The 20,001-nt window shown below is 37.3% G+C and overlaps 1 protein-coding gene across 1 annotated transcript; it reads right to left on the reverse strand.

Annotated features, from left to right (window-relative positions):
* Nucleotides 1-8,286: 8,286 nt before the first annotated feature.
* Nucleotides 8,287-18,487, reverse strand: GPR15 (G protein-coupled receptor 15). The gene has a single exon (XM_078389951.1). The coding sequence runs from the start codon at nt 16,995-16,997 to the stop codon at nt 15,921-15,923; it is 1,077 nt and encodes a 358-aa protein (XP_078246077.1). The 5' UTR covers nt 16,998-18,487; the 3' UTR covers nt 8,287-15,920.
* Nucleotides 18,488-20,001: the final 1,514 nt, after the last annotated feature.

Here is a 20,001-nt window from a genome sequence, read left to right on the forward strand (position 1 = left end):
ACAGTTATGGAAGGATAGCTACTTCTAGTAAAAAGTCTTCCCTGCTGTTCCAAAACTACAACTGAGCATTACACCCAAGGTTAGGATGTGTTGAATTTGACTGATTCAAATACAGTAGCTGGAAAACATAAAAGTATTCTCGCACTGCATCAAATTTTGTAAGTGATATTTTATTTATTTATTTATTTATTTTACTTATATGCTGCCCACTCTACCCAAAGGTCTCTGGGTGGCTTACAACAATTAAAATACAATGAAAAGATAAACAATTAAAATACAATATATATATAATTTGCACAGGCAGGTACTAAGTGAACTGCATAACATGGCTGAGTAACTGAGCAACATCACCAAACACAGCTGAACCTAAATAAACATGTTAAGGCTTAAAACCATAATACACTGTTGCACCACAATCTTTTAGGACCTAAGGCTTGGTTTATAGATAAATGTATGTGCTTTGTCCCTGGAAGAATGCGTGGATATATAGCATAACAGAACAAGATCTGGAAGTTCTGCTGAATAGCCAGAGGGGTACAGTGCACTATTTAAAATAGGTTTAAATTTTAACTCAAAGCTTACAAAATAACTTTGAGCCACTCACTATTGTCCTGCATATCTTACCTCACAGGGTTGTTGTAAAAAGCAGGTTGAGCTTCTTATATGTGGTATTATTCACATATGAAAGACATTGCACTCATACAGCTCAATGGGCTGGTAATTCAAGCCTTCATTGTGCTTCCAAGAAGAGAATCCAGCCAAAATCCTCCTGTCCAGCCTTGGACAAGCTACACAGTCTGAGAGTGCCAGCAGAAAGAGGTTAACCACTTCTGCATACTCGGGGAGAGTCACTATAAGTTGAACCTGATGTGATGGCACATAATTAATATAACCTATCCATTTATACTGTAATCATTAAATGATAGATGCTTATGTCCCAGCCAAGATAGGTAGAAATAAATGTTTTAAAAGTTTGGATTCTTTTCTAGTCCTAGAAAAATGCTTGCTTTTTGTCTAATGTAAAACTACCTTTTTTTCATATGATATGCTAGAATGAAGTATACCTGTTTTGAATATTTGCAAATATGTATTGCAGCCAGGTGTAGATTGCAATACATCTTTTACATAACCATTTGTTTTTTAATTGCATACAACATAAATATATGCTTCTTGTCACTGGTCTGCTAGAAAGTACAGTACAAAAATCTTTATTCTGTTAGTTGTTTAGACTGTGCCATACAGTATTCTGTTTGTTTACTAAAATATAGTATTTTCTGCACGGTCCACTCCTGATGTGAATGCAATTTCTAAGAACGGTCCAATATAATTAAATACAACTTAAGGGAACATTTAATTATTATGCTGAATTTTTTTGTCCTTGGCAAGGACATAGAAAGTTGTTGATGATGATGCAAGATCGAAGCCTGATGTTTCTGTCCTTTGATACTCTGCCTTCAGAGTCACTGTTGTTGAAAATGTAGTTACTGTCTGCCACCTTGATATTGATTAAGAGAGAGTTTAGAACAGTAATGAAGCTATTTCATAGTGGTTAATCCAAAAATAAATGCACACTGTGATTGTGCAAAATCTAAGTGGCACAACAGATAGCTGCCAAATGTCCCTCAGAAGGTAATACTCTGCTAAACATTACAAGTGGAATCTATATACACACCTAGCAGGATCTGCACATCCCACATCACAGTCAACCCGAAATATGTAGGTGCCAGTCTGGATTCTCAAGATCTTCCCTATCTCCCAAGAATCTTAAAAAGGGTAGTTCCAGAATCTCTTCTCAATTACCCATTCTGCAAACAATAATACAATTATCTTTTAAAAAATACTGTTAATGAGCTGGTAGAGGACATTAACATAGATGTCTATTTCTTCCAGGAACTTCACGGTAAATGAATCATTTAAAATTCAAGTGGCAGCTCAGCAACTGCTAAAAGAATTACAGGACCTTTGGATAGAGAATGCAGAAGAGCTAGCACAGCAATAGAACTTACATTAACTTTGCAGAAATCTCTGTGGGTCTTGTTTCCTTATTCAATACCGTTCTACAGAAAGCAATACTGTGCAATGTTTGATCATGCCACTAGAGGGAGAAGGTAGGTAAATTTCAATGAAGACAGATTGTAAAGTGAAAGAGTCAATTTAAAACGTGGTTATATGTTCAGGCCTTCTCTTCTGTCAATATTTAACTCTCCCTTTTTTCTTTCTTTCTTCCTTATTGTTTTATTATTGTATATGTTCTAATTGATTGTAATATTCGTATGTTTTACGATAAATACTTTTATTGGAAGCCACCCAGAGTGGTCAACCAGACCAGATGGGCGGGATACAAATCAAATACAGTGGGGTCTTGACTTGGGAACTTAATCCGTATTGGAAGGCGGTTCTCAAGTCAAAAAGTCTGTAAATCAAGTCTCCATTGACCTACAGTGCATTGAAAATCGATTAATCCCGTAACAAGCCGTTTTTGTTCCATTTTAGTTTTTTTCTGGTCTGTAAGTCAAATCTCAGTCTGCAAGTCAAATCTAAATTTTGCGGCCAGAGAAGTCTGTAACTCAAAAAGTCTGTAAGTCAAGCCGTCTGTAAGTCAAGGGTCCACTGTAAAATAAAATAAAATAAAATAAAATAAAATAAAATAAAATTAAATAAATAAATAAATAAATAAATAAATAAATAAATAAATAAATAAATAAATAAATAAATAATGAAAATTGATTGTGAGCTGCCTTGGGTCTTCCCATGGACAGAAAGTTAGCGTAGAATTTAAATAAATAAGCAAGTCTGCTCATAACACGTATTATCATATATTACATCTGTTGTCAATGGCCAGTTTAAAGTACACGAAAACTCTGTTTTTGCTGCAGAAGAGCACACAGCTACTTCTCAGGGAGCTTTTCTTGTATCACTGCAGTTTTGAAAACTCCTTTATATTAGGAGCTTGTGGCATAGTGGTTAAACTGCAGTACTGCAGTGAATACAGTATTGGTCACAACCTAAGTTCAATTCTGAGCCCAAGTAGCTGGCTCAAGGTTAGCTCAGTCTTCCGCGCTTCTTAGGTTGGTAAATTGAGCACCCAGCTTGCTGGTGGAGGGACAATTGGTAATTAAATTGTAAACACCCAGAGAAAGCTTTATGCAGTATGGGGCAATATATAAGCAGCACAATTTGCTTTTAAATCACCCCTTTTTTCTACGGAAAACTAGTACAGTGTGTTCCAAATTCCATTTAAGTGTGTGCCAATATACTACAAAAAGCAAGGACATTGACTTGATGCTTAAATCACTGTGTCTGTGTGATGCCCTGATATGGAATGATGGAACTGATCAAATTTTACTATATGTCTATTTGCAGCAATACAAAGTCCATAGACAAAGGCGTATATACTTTTTCCCACAAATCGAGTACAGCATAATAGTTACCTCAAAGCGTGCTCTGAGATCTTGAATCAGACGTGAAATCTCCAAATAGTATTCCATACCCGTTCTGAGTATAAAATTCATATTTCATGACACAATCTGGAATGATGACTTCCAAGTGATACATCCCAAAGAAATTTACCTGCTCCATCAAACTAAACAGGGCTGATGCAACAAATCTGAAAGTCCACATTTTTATTTATTTATTTATTTATTTGATTTTTACCCCGCTCCTCTAGACCATGTCTACTTGGCGGGAAAGCTTGGAACAGGAACTTTTGACTAGGAGAAGCAAAACTCATTGACCTGTCATATAACTCAAGTATGAATGCCAAGTATTTATTCTTCTATACTATCATGTGTGCTATATGCCACTGCCGATCATTTACATTCTTAATGAATAGACACACAGGCTACTTTTTTCTCCATTGCTTCACATGCACATCTATACATTTCCAGCTGTGCAAAACCTCTTCCAACTGCTTATTTTTATGTTCAGCTGAAGCCCCCTTGTGCATATATGAAAGCTGTTTGTAAATATCAAATGACATAGCAGTTCTTTCCCTTGCAATTGTCTTAATTAGGATATTGGTTACAGTCAACACGCTGAGGAAGACATACTCTTTTTCCTAGCCTTCTCTCCCTCAGTTCCTCACTGACCTTGCCAGTACTCCTTCCCATTGAATGCAGTACTTTCTTCCTACCATTGATGCAGTTTGCAAGACAGAGCATTAAGGTTATAAGACAAAAAACAACACCCTGTAAATCTGATTTGTTTTCATAGGCATCAATCCTTTTAAAAACTTCCGGGTAGCTTGATGCTTTAAATTTGGAAATGAGATGAAACACACACAGACAGTTCAAACTATCAATAATAATTGATAAAACAATTCTATTTTATAGCAAGGAATTTGGTTTCTAGAATGTTGAGGTTTTAAATAAATACTTGGTGACAGTCCCTTATACTTTGAAATATAAATTTGCTGTTTCTAGTCTTGCAAGGGTTATTTTTCCCTCAACCAAAATACCCTAAATAAACTACAGCAAATTTCAGCTTTATTCCTCTCAGCTTTCCTTTGTCTTCCCTCAGCTAACCAACCTTTCCTCACCAGGCCCATAACAAAATGTGGTAACTGTCAACCACCAACTGTCAGCTGTTGCCACAGAAATATCTTTATACAGACTTGAGTAGAATATTCAGCATGGCAAATTTTAATTTGTCTCATACCAACTTGATTTACTTGTTCTGGCCTCATCCAGGAATCTTAAATATGCCACCAATTAATCATTGTCATATGGAAATTGGGGTGGGACAAGCCATGAGTTGTTCAGCTGTTTGCCTAAAAAGGTGAATAGGACTATATTTATTAAATGTACATGTAAGTCCCACTGAAGCTAGAAATTGGTCAGACCTTTGCTTATTCACTGGAAAAGATGCAGAAGAGAGTGACTAAATCATTACTGGGCTGGGGCCACTCCCTTATGATGAAAGGTATAAGGGACCTTTTCTCTAAAGAGCATTTGGGCTCTTTAGAGAAAAGGTGCATGGGGGGGACATGATTGAGACATATAAAATAATGCAGGGGTAGATTAAGTAGATAGAGGGAAGCTCTTTTCATGCAGTACCAGAACCAGGGGACATCCACTCCAATTGAGTGTTTGGAAAGTGAGAACAGACAAAAGAAAATGTTTCTTTACCCAGGGTGTTGTTAGTCTATGGAACTCATTGCCACAGGATGTGGTGATGGCATGTGGCCTAGATGCCTTTAAAAGGGGATTGGACAGATTCCTGGAAGAAAAGTCCATTACAGGTTACAAACCATGATAGGGATGTGTAATCTCCAGGCTTAAAAGGAAGGTACCTCAAAATGCCAGATGCAGGGGAGTGGTATAAGGAGACAGGTATCTAGTTGTCTTGTGTGCTCCCAGAGGCATCTGTTGGGGCCACTATGAGATTCAAGGAGCTGGACTAGATCTAGCCGGGCTCTTCTTATGTTCTTATGAAGATCTGAAAATAGTGTGTTCACACTAACATATACACAAATTTCAAGTGATTGTGAATCCTATCAAAGAAAGTGGGCTTATCCATGAAAGTTCATATTAAAGTATAGCAGTTAGTGTTTAAGGTGCCACAATGTTTTTGTCTTCTTTATTTTTATTCTTCTCTTTCTTTGTTTTTGCCTAATGTGCTAGCACAGACTAACACAGCCAGCTCTTCTAAAACTATTTTAGACTTGGATTTGACATTAATGGCCTGTTGAAGCCACAAAGCATATCAGGATATTTGCATCGAGTCTCAGGGAGAAGAAAGAAAAAAAGCTGTGCATTCAGGGATATGTAAATATGTTCAAAAATAGAATTTTATTTAGTAGGCTGCAGTTTGTGGTAGTAGAAGGAGTTTACCACAGTCAAAGGAGGGAAGAGCCTTGGTTACTTCCCCTGTCAGCAACAATAAGTGTGTTAACCTATTTGCTGTACATGTTGTTTTCTGCAATAACAAAATTAACTACTTAAAATAATTCATGTAAACTAATATTTCTATTTATTTTGACTGGTCATTCACCTTTCTATTTACTTAATAAATTATAATAATATTCCTTTTTCCAATGCTTCCAGAATGAACAATTACTTCAAGCAATAAGCAGCAAGGTTCAAACATAAGATACCTGTTTTCTCTTCAGACTCTGTCCCTACATAGCATATTTTCACGAACAGCACATTAATCAACAATATTCACACCTGGTATAAATAGTGCAGGGGAGGCTCTAACATACTTTCTAGTAACTTGTGCAGATATCAGGGTTTTACAGATGATAATTCTAGCAATTTTTCAAACTACTTTGAAAAGTTTCTTTCTGGATCAGCCCATCTTTGTTTATGAAAAGAAAGCTGCACTGAAAAATATATAGATGGTCCTCTAAACATTTGTACTTTGTGTTATGCAAAACAATGCAAAAGAGTAGAAAATGCTATGGTCATTTTACACATGGTGTTCACATGTACTTCTTCACCTAATATTGCTACCAGTCAAACAAGTATTGCAGGTTTTTAGAATACAACTAATCTTGCTCAAACCAAGGTAACAATGGAATAGGAAAATGTATGAAAGCAATTAGTGGTCTGTCACTTGTCTTCATCCCCTTTTATCCAATGAAGAAGAAGAAGAAGAAGAAGAAGAAGAAGAAGAAGAAGAAGAAGAAGAAGAAGAAGAAGAAGAAGAAGAAAGACTTAATAAGTTAATAGAATTCTGTGCAGATCGCTTTTCTCCTTCTGCCATGTCTCGTCATAAGGATGACTCCGGGACATCAGGAACTTCTGACAAAACATCTTTATTTTTTAACAACTTGTCAATTTCAACATTAACAACTGATTTCATCTCTTGCTTCAGGGATGGGCCATCACTTCTCTTCTCTTCAAACTATAACAAATTCCCTTTTAACAGTAAGGGTGAGGAACTTAAATCTCTGTAACACTGCTGCCATGGAATGCCCAATTCATCAGGCGCACCTGTGTGTGCCTGATGAATTGGGGAGGGTGGAAAGCCCAGCCCACCTGTGGCTCCCATATGTTCTTGCCCAGGTTTTGCCTCAACCTCAGCCAGAATGGAGGTGCTCCACAGGGTTCCCCAGGATTGTTTGTACATGTTCTTCGTTATTGTCTCTGGATCTCCGGCTGCTACCAAACTCTGAACTTCGTCCTTCTTTCTTTCTCCTCAGTCTTGTTCCAATAGGGTAGCTTTCTATAGACTTGTTTGTTCCATTCTTTTTCTGCGTACTCCCTGGGGACCTTAAACTCAATCCACTCCCCTGTCCAAGGGTTCTCCTGTATTATTTCCACCCAGCCTTTCTTTCTGTCATCCTCTTCCTCTTTCACTCAACAATCTTCTTCTTCTATTTCCAACTGCCCCTTTCTCCCTTTCAACTCTCCTTTTATTGCCCCCCCTTGTATTTTCTCCACTGTCATTTCTGAATATTCTTCATGGCCAATGAAGGGCAGATCGTAATAACCTAACTTAAATATTAACAGGCTGAACATGACAGTATGGCAAGGGATGAAGATATATCAGAACAGACAGAGTAAACTAGAGGAAAACTGTGTTCTCAAAGGCTTAAACAGACAGGATCAGAACACAGACAGAATTCTAGCTCCTGTCCTCTGAAGATGCCAGCCAGAGAGGCTGGTGAAACATTAGGAAAAAAACCCTCCAGAACATGGCCAAACAGCCCGAAAAACAACCATCAGAGTAAAACTGTTTGTGGAGTGTTGGAGAGCAGTGGATACCTGCAACTGAATTTTAAAGTAGAACTAATAGTGGCCTCCATGACTGTTGAGTGGCAAATCTTACAGATAGCATGACAGAATCATGCTCATTTAAAGCACACAAGATACAAAACATTACAGTCACAGAAATGTCACAGAGATGGCAAAACTGCACTCATCAAGAGGGAGATGCAAAACTGGAAAGAATGCATTATACTACTTTCTCTCTCCTGTTTTGGTTCATTATTTTATAAATATTTATATTTCCACCTTTCTTCTGCAGAGTTCAAGGTACCATGCATGGCTCCCCAGTATATCCTCACAATGACAACCTTGTGAGGAAAGTCAGACAGAAGGAGCAAGCATGCTTGACCTAAGGTCATTCACCAAGTGGGAGTCCTGGCATATTTTGAAAGGTGGTGCGAACAATTTTTAAACAAGCAGATAAACAAGCATCAGAACACCTGGTCTCACCACATGACAAAGAAAAATGGGCACGTGCCATCTATGATCAAGATTTTTTTTAAAAAAAACTTGTTAGGTTGTGTCATTGCTGCTGTTGCTGTTTTGTGTGTGTGTGTGTGTGTGTGTGTGTGTGTGTGTGTGTGTGTGTTCTCTTGAAGCAGGAAGATTCTTTCCTCCTGATTAAAAAAATTGTCCTTCAGCTGGCAAAGACCTTTTTATTCAGACAGGCTTTTAGCAACTGGCTGGTGGCTGAGGAAGGAGCATTTACTATACTTTTCTTACTGATGTGTTTTAAATTGCTGTACATTATGCTTTTATCTAGTTATGTTCTAGTATATGGATTTCTCTTTTTCTGTGTTGTGCCTGCATTTTATTTGAACTTGCTATGAGGTCCTTTGTCCTGAGTCTCATTTTTTTTAAAGGCAATATATAATAAATAAGTTGATGTCTCTTGTACTTGACTTGGACATCTGGAAAATGTTTCGTGACTTTGAGTATTGAAAATTTTAAAGAATCTGTGGGAAAAACATTTCATGCTACAATTTTTTTATCTGCTGGGTAAAGAAATGAGTCAGCTTCTATCCACAATCTTCGACATCTCTGGCTCTTGACTCAGACAAAAAACCGTCTTGGTTACTCTGCTAACAATGTACAACTCAGCGGGGAAGCCCAAAGTGTTTCGGTGACTTTATAACCTCGCGTCTCACCTTCTTTCAGATCATGTTTCTAAGGCACCAAAACTGTATGTAGCAATAATTTCTTTTAGATCATTAAACCGTGTGAAAAGTTTCCCCATCTTGAACAGAATAAGAATAGATGGACAGAAGTGGACTTGGTCAACATTAGACTTTCAGGTAGGACTGGGAAAAGAAAATTTTCAGAATGAGGATAGCAAAATGGGGAGGAAAGTGATGGGAAGGAGGGGAACACAGTTCAAACGAATGGAATGAAGACGAGACAGAAATTCTCCTTCTTCTGTCAAGTTTCGATTCTAAGTCACACAAAGTCTTTGCTGTGTGTACACTGAGACTTCCTTTGCCTTCTATCCCACTGCACCCCAGCATCCCAAAATCTGCTCTAGAATCTTCCCAATTCCTCTGGAGATGAAGGGGTGCAGGGATTGTGGAGGAATCCTTTCCTTGAGCCGGTTAAATTCTGCTAGCAAATGGATAGCCTTGGATATAGCTCTCAAAATACTAGAATTAGGGATTAATCAATGAGATGAATTGGTAGTATGTTCAGTACAAGAAAACAACATTCTTCATGCAATGCATAAGGAACTGTAACTCAGGGGAAGCAACTGAGGCTTTGCCTCAGGGAACCAAGATCTAAAAGTGAATTTACTGTTGCATGATAAGGAAATAAATGGCATTAACTCCCAACATTATTCATTTTCCTTTTTTTAAAAAAAAAGCATGAATGTTCTCTTTCTTTGGGAGGAAACACAATATTTTCTTCCTCTTGTTTTATGGGAGAATTGGGATGAAGTGGGTGGGAGACAGTGCTGCTTGTCCATGTGCCAAAAATGCTAGTTAAGAACTCTGCAAATATGTTCAAATTTTTCAGATGGCCTTTTAAAGGCAAGCCATTTGTCTTCAACTGGCAGTTTGGACTCAGCACTAGACTGTGGGTCACAAAAATACATAGATATGAAAATACACACATACATAAGAAAAGGTTGCCCAAAGTTATGTTTAGGATTATGGTAGATAACAAGCCAGGGAAAGTTCAAGAGGGCTGGAGCTCTTTGGAAGGCTATAATCCATGTTAGCAAAATCTAGCCTTGTGGTTCAGAAGTAGTATATCTCTGTGTATGTCAATTGCTGAGTGATAAACAAAAAGGAGGGATATTTTTTATTTTTATTTTTTCTTAAATGAATCATGGAAGCAACTCACTGATCCAGAAGAACAGCTTTTTTATTCTTACAAGTTTTGAAAGGGTGAACCCAAGACATTTGCTGCCTGAGGAGAAGAACTAGGTGCTGCCTCTCATTCTACAAATAGGCACTGATTAGACCGGAAACCTTGACACTGATGGTTGCATGATGTCTTCCCAAAGGGCAGCAGGCTAATGGGTGGTGGTGGTGCTCAGAGCTATCTTCCAATATATATTGCTGTTGTCTAGCCATCACCATCTGCTCCCTGAGGTAACTGTCTCACTTTGACTAATAGTAATGTTGGCTCTGGTGGAAAATGATGGAAAAAAATGAACGCTAGGTATGCCATGGTTTTCACAACTTTAATGTGCTTTTAAACAATTGTTAGAATAATAAATTGCAAGGTACCTGAGGTAACTGTTCAGATAAATTATGTGTTCATGGTGGAGAAAAGAAAGGGGTTTTCAGTGTTCCTGCTTTTGTTCAGTATCACCTCTGCCCAAAAAATCCACTTTTCCACCACATAATAGTTCTAAAATCTGACAAAGAAACAACCAGTGTTGTAGTGCCTGAGCAGAAAAATGACTTGCAGTGAATGAATTAAACAACACAATTTCTATGCCAAATATGCTTCTGTAGTATCTCTACTTCATTTTATCATGCACAGAATAGACTGTCTCTAAGTGAGAATTTAGGGTTGAATTTTTGTTACATGTTTTGTGTAGAGTATTTGGATACTTAACAGTAAATGAAAATTGTTTTGCCATCACTGCATTTTAACCAAGAGAAGCATATTCATATAAGTGCCAAAAAATGACATCTTTAAAGTGCCACAACATCTTTTTTGTTGTTTTGTTTTGTGTTTTTTGTTGAAATGCTTGCACAGATTATCACAGCTACAACTTCACAAATTTATACATATACAGTACTTATTACCACGTGGGTCTTGCAACTAAATATTATAGCATTGAGTGTTTCTGTTTACAATCTAGACTCCTCGAAGTGGCAACCGTCTGGTGCCAGATCCAGGTGATGCCAGCACAAAGTTACACAACAGAATTTAGCCTATTTTATATTTCCTCTTTTTACAGTATTATCCCTCAAGACACACAAATCTTTCAGAGACATCATAAATTGAAATAAAGTCAAAGGCATATCATCGCCAAATTGATCAAGTACTGTATAAAACAAATGAAGCTAATTTACAAAATGTTGTTTGTTAGAATAAACATACACAGTCTTATATTCTTAATAGGATTGTAGTTCTGATGATATGTGTTAATTATCCCTTCAACTGTTTGCCAGCTTTTTTAGACAGTATGGGGTTTTCCCTTTTCTTCCATAGCTTCTTCAAGCTAGTTGAGCCTATACTACATTATCTATCTATCTATCTATCTATCTATCTATCTATCTATCTATCTATCTATCTATCTATCTATCTATCTATCTATCTATCTATCTATCTATCTGTCTGTCTGTCTGTCTGTCTGTCTGTCTGTCTGTCTGTGAAACAAGTTAATTAAATCATAAGATGTTTTCAGCACACACCAATAAAAGAGTAAGAGTCCCTTCTGTCAGTTTTTCCAGGCCTCTCATTTGTTTTCTATACTACTGATTTTAGTATTCTTTTAGAGTGATTATTTCTTTATTTATTCACATCAGAGCATTGCACAATTTAAAATTATGGACCTATATGAAATATATGTAAAATTAAAAACAAATTAAAATGTTAAGATAATTAGACCAATTTTGACCAGAAGCAGGCTACTTCAATAGCATTATCTCAACCATTTGCTAGATCCTCTTTGTTCATGTAGTAGGGCATAAATTGCATGCATGTAAATGCTGCTTGGATTGAATTTCTCCACAGACATAGGGTGGTTGCAAGCTGAGTATTAGCAGTACTACTAATCAGTAGTTGCACTCATTCCTAAGTAACCATTGTTTTCATTCCATAAGCTGTCCTGGGTACATTTACAATAAAGCACCCAATGTTTTTATAGAGCAGGCAAAATTTAAAAACAAGCATATGCACTTACTCAGGATGTCTTCAGTTTAGCCTTAAAATAAAGAAGGTGGATATCAAGTGACTGACACTGTGTACCTATATTTCACACTCTGAGTGCAACAAGTATTATCCCATTTCCAATGAGACACATTAAAGTTTCCCCCTCATCTTGTTCCTACACACCTCATCACAGTTTTAAACTGTGCAGCTTTAGACATTCCACTACAATTTGCTCATAAAGCTATTTTCTTTGCTTTGGTATTATATCTGATCTCTCACAATTGTTTAAACCAGATCCATAATAACTATGGATGAACTAGAACTTTGTCTCAGGTCACCAAATTTAGAGGGTGCATCCCTTCCCTGCCTTGTGGCCTAGTCTATTGCTATAGGAAAAGTCAGCAGTAGACCAGGCCTTCAGAGTACAGTACACCATAAGGTTGATTTTCTTCTGGTGGCCATGTAGGTGAGGCAGGAGAAAGATGAAAGATGGTTGACTCACTGTGAGACTCACCAAGACCCACTGAATCTCTGATTTAAACTCAGTTAAAATCAGTGTACATAATAATTAATTTATTTATGCTCATGGTACTTGAATCACAGACTTAGAAAAGGACACACTGTAGATGTATTACTAAACCTTTTGCCAATATGATATCAGGAGCAATCCCTTCTGAAGTCTTTCCCGATTGTGTGCAAATCTCCTCAGTAAGAGGAAGAGATGCGAGATAAAATATTTTAAATAAAATAAATAAGACAACCCAGGTGGGTTTTGAAGTGTGTAAGGTGATGTGCTACCCAAAAGCTGTTAAGTGAGGACTGAGCATATTCAGCTGGCTATGGAATACTGACTAAGCTATTCAGGAGTAAGTGTAAAAAAACTGGGAGGAAGCAGTGGTACTATAATGGAGTGGATGGAATTCTGAATAACAGAACTGCTGACTGCAGCATTTTGCATTTGCTTTCATTCTTCTTCAAGTATATGAAAGTATCAAATAGTTTTGCCTAGCCTAGTGCCAGCTTGAAGACTTCATCTGAAACCACCAGGAAATTTCAGTTTTAACCTCAAGATATATATCTATGCCATTCAAATTCAGAACTTGGTTTTCTTGCGGCTAAAAGAGAAGTACGTGCCATGTAATCTGCAAACTCATATTGTCTACACAAGTAAGCAGTACTTCTCACCTAGTGTAAAATGGCACAAAAATTCACTTGATATGAGAAGGATGTGAATACCAAACTCCTGTGAGGCATGAATCCTAAGCATAGTGAAGTAGGTCTAAGAAAAATTAGTGGTAACAGATGAAACAAAGGTAAAATAAAATCAGATGAAATGAAATTAAGTGTAGTTTTCTGACATTCTGCAGTATCTCCTGACCCCAGTTAACTCCAGTATGTTTCCTCACAGAAGAAATTTGTTTTTGCTAGTAAGACTTGCCTGCTTCACAAATAGAACTTGACCCTTCTAGTTCATTTCATCTTGGTTTGTTGGAAAAGTAACATGAGCCTTTTTTTGTCCTATATTGGCTAGGACGAAATGTGTCCCATGGGGAAAAAAGAGTTTTTCAATACCTTTTTTTGGTCTGAATCATTTATTGTTGTTCCTTAAAGGGGAGGAAACTGTACACGGCTGAACTTTGAAGGACTTTTTTTGCTACAATGGAGGTAACAAATGACCTGCACTGTCAGTTTACTTAGGGTTGGCGTGAGCTTTCCCACTGCTTGGGGTGAGAACACTGCAGCCCACACAGCACTGGCACCCCACATATTGCAGCATCAGCATCTTTTCACCAGAGCTCCCATCTTGCAATGCCTCTCCTAAGCTTAGGAATAAGAGAGAAGTGGCACAGAAGTAACACTTTTGCCGAAATCAGTGTTTGTTTTTCTACAGTCGTTTGAGTAATTACTTTTTGCAATTTACCTGCTTTGCTAAAGACAGAAAAGTATCAGGAGGAGAGAGTGTTAAGGAAATAGAAGAGCATGAGGAAGTTAGAGAAATAACTGCAAAGATTGGAAATAGTGACACTGGCACTCCCATTTCCACATCACACAGAGGTGCCCCATGGCCACAGATTAGCTCCCTTTTGTTTAAGTTAGTTTAAAATGTGAACATGCACATGCTTAGAGTATTTCTTTTTGTCTGGGTTACCAAATAGTTATGTGATTTACTGTTTTGTTCCAACATACCAGAAATATTGATGAAGTTATGGAGCATATAATGGTGCTGATGTGATGTGGGTAGTTGTATGATTCGCGGCTGAACTAAAACAACATGGTTGTCCAACAGGAGGGCATTATAAGACTGAAGCCACAATTGTAAATGTCCTAGCTGCATTGTTGTAGCCATGAACAAACTGCATTGTTTCTGTAGTTTGAAGTACATCTTCAGCAAATGGGAAATACAAATATTCTATTTTTGTTAAATCAGAAAATTAAATTTCATTTAATATGGGTCCTGAACATAACCAAAAAATAATCCATCATATTTTTGTACATCTTGTCCCAGCAATCACATAATGCCAGTGTCGATGTTTTTCAAAGGAATAACAATACATTCACTCCTGAACTAAATCAATTAACATTTACTTCAGCCATCTAATAATCTATTTTAGTAGAAAGAAAGAAAGAAAGAATCCTTCCTTTCATACTTTAAAAAGCATTATTTCAAATGTGTTTCCCAAACAAGATTACAGATTTCTAAAACAGGTTCACCTTTTGTAAACTTTGAAATGCTAATAACAGCTGTTAAAAAGAAAAATGTTTGGTTGGTGAGTTTTGAAGAATAGACTGTTTAGACAGTGCGTTTTTTTTATTATAGATGTTATATCTACCAGATTATATTTTAAAAAATGACATAAACCTAACGTAAAATTAGAGGTGATTTGTATGATGATGTTAACTCTAGAAATTACATTGTCGCTGTCCTCTTTCTGTGTAATAAGTGATATCAAGAGTAATGGTTAAGGCTGACTAATTTCCCAATAACTCATCTGTGGGAATTAGATTATCGTCTGTGGATCCCAAGGTTTGTCTTTTTTTAAATAACAATATAGGTATATTCAGAAACCATCTTTGCTTTCTGTACCATCTTCTACAGAAATAGAATGAGATGCAGACACGATATATTTAATGTTATACATATATTTATTCCTCCAAAATTGGGGAAAAACTCTTCATCTTTACAGGAATGATAGTGATACTGTAGTTCAATCAAAATAATAGTATTTACATTTCATAACAGAGGGAAAAAGTTATAGATACAAAAAAAAATGTATATTTTGAAAGAATCTTACACTGTTCAGTATTCTACAGTTAACAGAAAGTAATTTGAATTTAACAAGATGCTACCAATCTTAAATGAACTATAGTCTCAAAGGCATCAGGATCCGATGGTTACTGTAGGTTTTTCGGGCTCCACAACACAGCCAAACAGCCTGAGAAACCTACAACCTAAAAGAAATGCTTTGTATAAATAAACCTTTACAGTATAAGTTTTTATTCTAAACCTTGTGAAGAACTAGAAAAGTTAGGTCTGAACTGGTATGATTTTGTAAGTTGAAACAATTCCCAAGGAATGTGAAAATAATGATCCAAAGTCCCGTATAATTTTATTCCTTACTAATTTTAAACACTGAATGGCAGTAGCTGTAATTATCTAGTATATTTCAATTAAACTTTTGTAATTAGCTGCATAATTAAAAATAACTAAGTACAATTCCTATCCAATTCAAAGTACAGTATGATCACATTACAATCAATTAATGTGCTTTTAAAATTATCCTCTCTTTTCATTTTCTCATGTTTTCAACATGCCCCCTACACCCCCTTGTATTTTTGCTTCCAGATATTTATTTGGAGGCATCATCAGCGTGAAGGCTTCTTTCAGAATGACACTGACCTTCTTCTCCTCCTAAAAGCATCTTCTCCATGGACAAATGAAGTGAATAAAGTGTCTGAGGTGTCCAAACTGGTTCCAAGGCTGTTGCCCTTTATGTATAGAAGAGTGCATTTGTTCATGGCACGACGGATATAGTCATCAAAGTAGTAACAGATGAAAGGGTTTGTGCAGCTGTCGACAAATGCCAATGGACCTCCTAGTTCCATTCCCAGATGGGCAATCTTGTAGGGAAGGCAGAAAGGTGGCTTCAAGTCCTGAATGTGGGACATCAGAGCTAGAAACTTAAAAACATTGAAAGGAGCCCATGATAAAACAAAAGCAATCACTACAATGAAGACAATTTTGATGGATTTCCTCAGCTTTTTGTCATGTTTCCCTGATTTCTGATAATGCACACAAAGCTTCCTTGTGATGCAGCAATAAAATGTTAAGATGCTGAATAGAGGGACAAAGAAGCCCAGAATTAGAAGCAGCAGTGACCCAATCTTCTGGGTGAAGGTGGTCTCCTTGTCCACACAATATGGGTTGTCATCATATCTCCTCACCTCTCTGGACAGAAGGGTTGGCAGCCCTAGAAGGCAGGATAGAATCCAGACACAGATGCAGACGATGATGGCATAGTGCTTTGATCTGATCCTCCGTGCCACTGCCGGGTGCATAATGGCCAAGTAGCGATCATTGCTCATGCAAGTAAGTAGGAAGATGCTACAGTGCATGTTGACAGAAATGATGTAAGAACTGCCTTTGCAGAGAAAAGAGCCAGATCTCCAAATCCCAGAGTAGATCTCCTTGTCCACCCACAAGGGCAGTGTGATGAGAAAAATAAAATTAGACATGGCCAAGTTGACAATGAAGATATCAATCAACCTCTGGACACGTTGTTTGAAAAGTAGGGCTGCTATCAGAAGGGCATTGCCAACAGTCCCCACAAGAAATACAGTTGCATACAAAGCAGGCAGGATAATGTCCTTGTAAGGCAGCTCTATAGTTGGGCAACTGTCTTCAGGAGTCTCTGTACCAAAAGAATATGAATAGTCGTAAGTGGAAGTTAATCCCTCCATTTTAGAAAAGGTTTATTAATTGGTCTGTCTTGAAGCTTTCCACACTATTACTGTATATATAGGTGCTACAGGTGGTAAATCTGGTCTCTCTCTCTCTCTCTCTCTCTCTCTCTCTCCTTCAGTTTCTTCTAAAGGACAAGACAAAATCTTTTAAAACACCACACCCATAACCACCTATCAGATTCTGATAGATGATTTAGATGTTTAATGCAGAATGGGAGGACCTGGTTTTACCTGACCAATCAGCTTGTTTTCTGCCAGCTTGTTTTTTTTTTCATATGGCATTTGACCATAAAGTATGGTAGTGTGGTTTCCTCGAACTTTGAGAAGTGGAGGGTCGGGTTTGTTTCAAAACATGAGGCATTAAATGTGGTTTTGAGGTTATATATGGGTATTAGCAGAAGTAAGGAACCACTGCCTAGAGATGGTTATTTAAATAACCGTTTCTCTGTTTTTTTCAAACCTGAAGACATTTCACTCCCACAAGCTTTATCAATTGACATTGTTGTTTTTCTGACAAGAATGTTCAATGCAAAGCAAGTGAGATGAAGCCTTTTGATTCTAAAAGCAGCAAAACATCCTGTTCACAAAGCTGTGCTTTTAAATAGCAGTCTGTTACTGTTCATTTTTATTTTATAAAAAGCTCCTGTATTTTTTCAAAGTAATTAAAAGCTCTTCCCTCACTTTGGTTTGCTCGTGAAAATTTGGAGTGCCTTCTGACAAAATTTTATTGTGCAGTTACCTAATATAAAATTCTAAAGGTGGTTTAGAAAAATTCTTAAGCTAAATGAGTGCTTTATCCCAGAACTGTAATGCCTGTTATTAAAGCCAATTGTCTTTCTGATGAATGGATTGAAAAAGGAAAATTACCTCAAAAGGATATCTAAAACTGTGCCAGATGACATCTGGTACAAAAGTGCTAATAAGTTTGCAACCGGAGAGGAAGCTAAGCTGTGGACCTCAACAGACTAGCTTATCAAGACTGTTGTATACATGAAAAAAGAAAATGTTGATAGTAAACTTGAAGATAATCAAGTTGAATTAAGTACAAGCACAATCATCTATATGCTGATTGTGGGTGATATTTATTAGAAGAGTATCAGTAAGCAGATCTATATCACCTATACAAAAAATATTGGCTTGTTTCCTTCCTACGCGTCTTCTGTCCTTCTAAATACTGTACTGTATAGCTTGAATTGCTGCAAACTGTTGCTTCTTTTATGCATGCCCCAACTATGACTTTCTCCTTTCCTCCCTTATTCTGTACTTTATCAGTTTATTCTGTACTGATATGATAAACTCTGATTTCCTCCACCCATTATCCATACTCATCTCCTTAGCCAGCTGCTGCTTTGTGTCCTTCCTGGATAGTTTGCTTTATTCCTTCCATAAGGCCCACATGATGTTTCAGTTGTCTCTTGGCTCTTCATTCTTTATCTATTGGGTTTTTTTTAATTGAAACAGGTAATTCACAAAAGAGACATGTTCCTGGGCCAGCTTAATATCATAACTTGGAAAAGCTGCCTTTTTCACTACAACTCCCATAGTCCTGTACCCAGCTTGGCCACTGTTGTGATCCAGTAATGACTGGCACCAGTTAGGAATGATGGGATGGGCACCAGGCTTTAAAGCCTCTTTCCATGCGAAAAACTTCTGACTTAACCAAGCATTGACTGCTGTGCCTTCCGCCCCACCAACCGCAATGTCACCAATACAGTGAAATATGATAATACAGTAATCACATGCCATCAAGTCAATTCCAACTTATGGCTATACTTTCCTAAAAGGTAAAGGTTCCCCTTGACATTTTTAGTCCAGTCGTGTCCAACTCTAGGGGGCGGTGCTCATCCGGTTTTCAAGCCGTAGAGCCAGTGCTTGTCCAAAGAGCTTTCCTAGTGCTGACTAAAAGGGAGGTGGTGATTGGCACAGAGACAGGAGGATGTTTTAACTTCAGATTTGGTTGCAGCTGTTTAAGGTAGCTTTGCTATGCCTCTCCAGATTTGTAGCAGGCAAAGTTAAACCAGCACTTTCTTAAACCTTCCTCTGCTCTCTCTGCACAACAAATTACTTTCATGGTGATTATATTTTGGGTGACCTCTGTTTAAAAAAAGCAAGTAAAAATTATAACAGATGTGTTTCAGCATACCTAAAAACAGTCTTTGGACTGCTGTCAGTCAGTCCCTCCTGGATCTTGGGGCCATGGCAAATATAACTCCCAAACGTCATGCTTGCCTCCTGGATTTCTCAGGACATCTGATGGCTCAGCTTAATGACACAAATTAATATTGTAAACCCCCTGTAATAAGAAAAAAACTATTGTCTGAAATTAGAGGAGTCTAGCATCTATCTTGATTTTTTTTCAAACGTTGTTGCTGAATGTTTGGCTTCTGAAACCACCAGCAAACATCTGCAAGATTAGTAAATTTGTTGTAAACACAGGGACAGGGAAGTGGTTAAGAATATAGCATCTGAAAGACAACCTTGTTTTTTAACATAAAGACTATATTGAAGAACTCGGGGAGGGGGGAGGTAAAGTTAAAATAAAGTAGAAACTAGAAAAATTGGTGATGTCCATCCCTCAACCCTTTCATTCAAGTTGAATAAGTCTCCAACTTAAAGGCCTTGCAGTAAAAGTCAGATTTCTACTTGATTTGGGAACTAATAGAGCTCAATTTGAATTCTCCATCATGGTACGAATGGGGGTACATTAATATATCTAGTCAATTTGCTGTCAGCTTCTCAGTCCTCAAAGTGGCTCACAACATTTGTAACATGTACTAGGCACATTAAAAACTGTAGACTCCCCACAGCACAAGTATAGGAAATACAAATCATGTTGTGTCAATCACCCCACCTCCATATTTTTCCCTATAGTGCTACCTGGACTAAAGATGTAAAAATGAAGAACATTCCAGAAATCTGTATTTTAATTTTCTCCTTTACCACCAGTACAGGTATGTGAGGAAACATCTTCAGAAATACATGGAATATTTATTTTAGATTA

This window comes from Pogona vitticeps, chromosome 3 (assembly GCF_051106095.1).
Source record: "Pogona vitticeps strain Pit_001003342236 chromosome 3, PviZW2.1, whole genome shotgun sequence".
Classification (NCBI taxonomy): Eukaryota; Metazoa; Chordata; class Lepidosauria; order Squamata; family Agamidae; genus Pogona; species Pogona vitticeps.

Excerpts from the sequence above, each read along its gene's own strand:
- GPR15 (XM_078389951.1), bottom strand. The coding sequence starts at position 16,997 with ATGGAGGGATTAACTTCCACTTACGACTATTCATATTCTTTTGGTACA.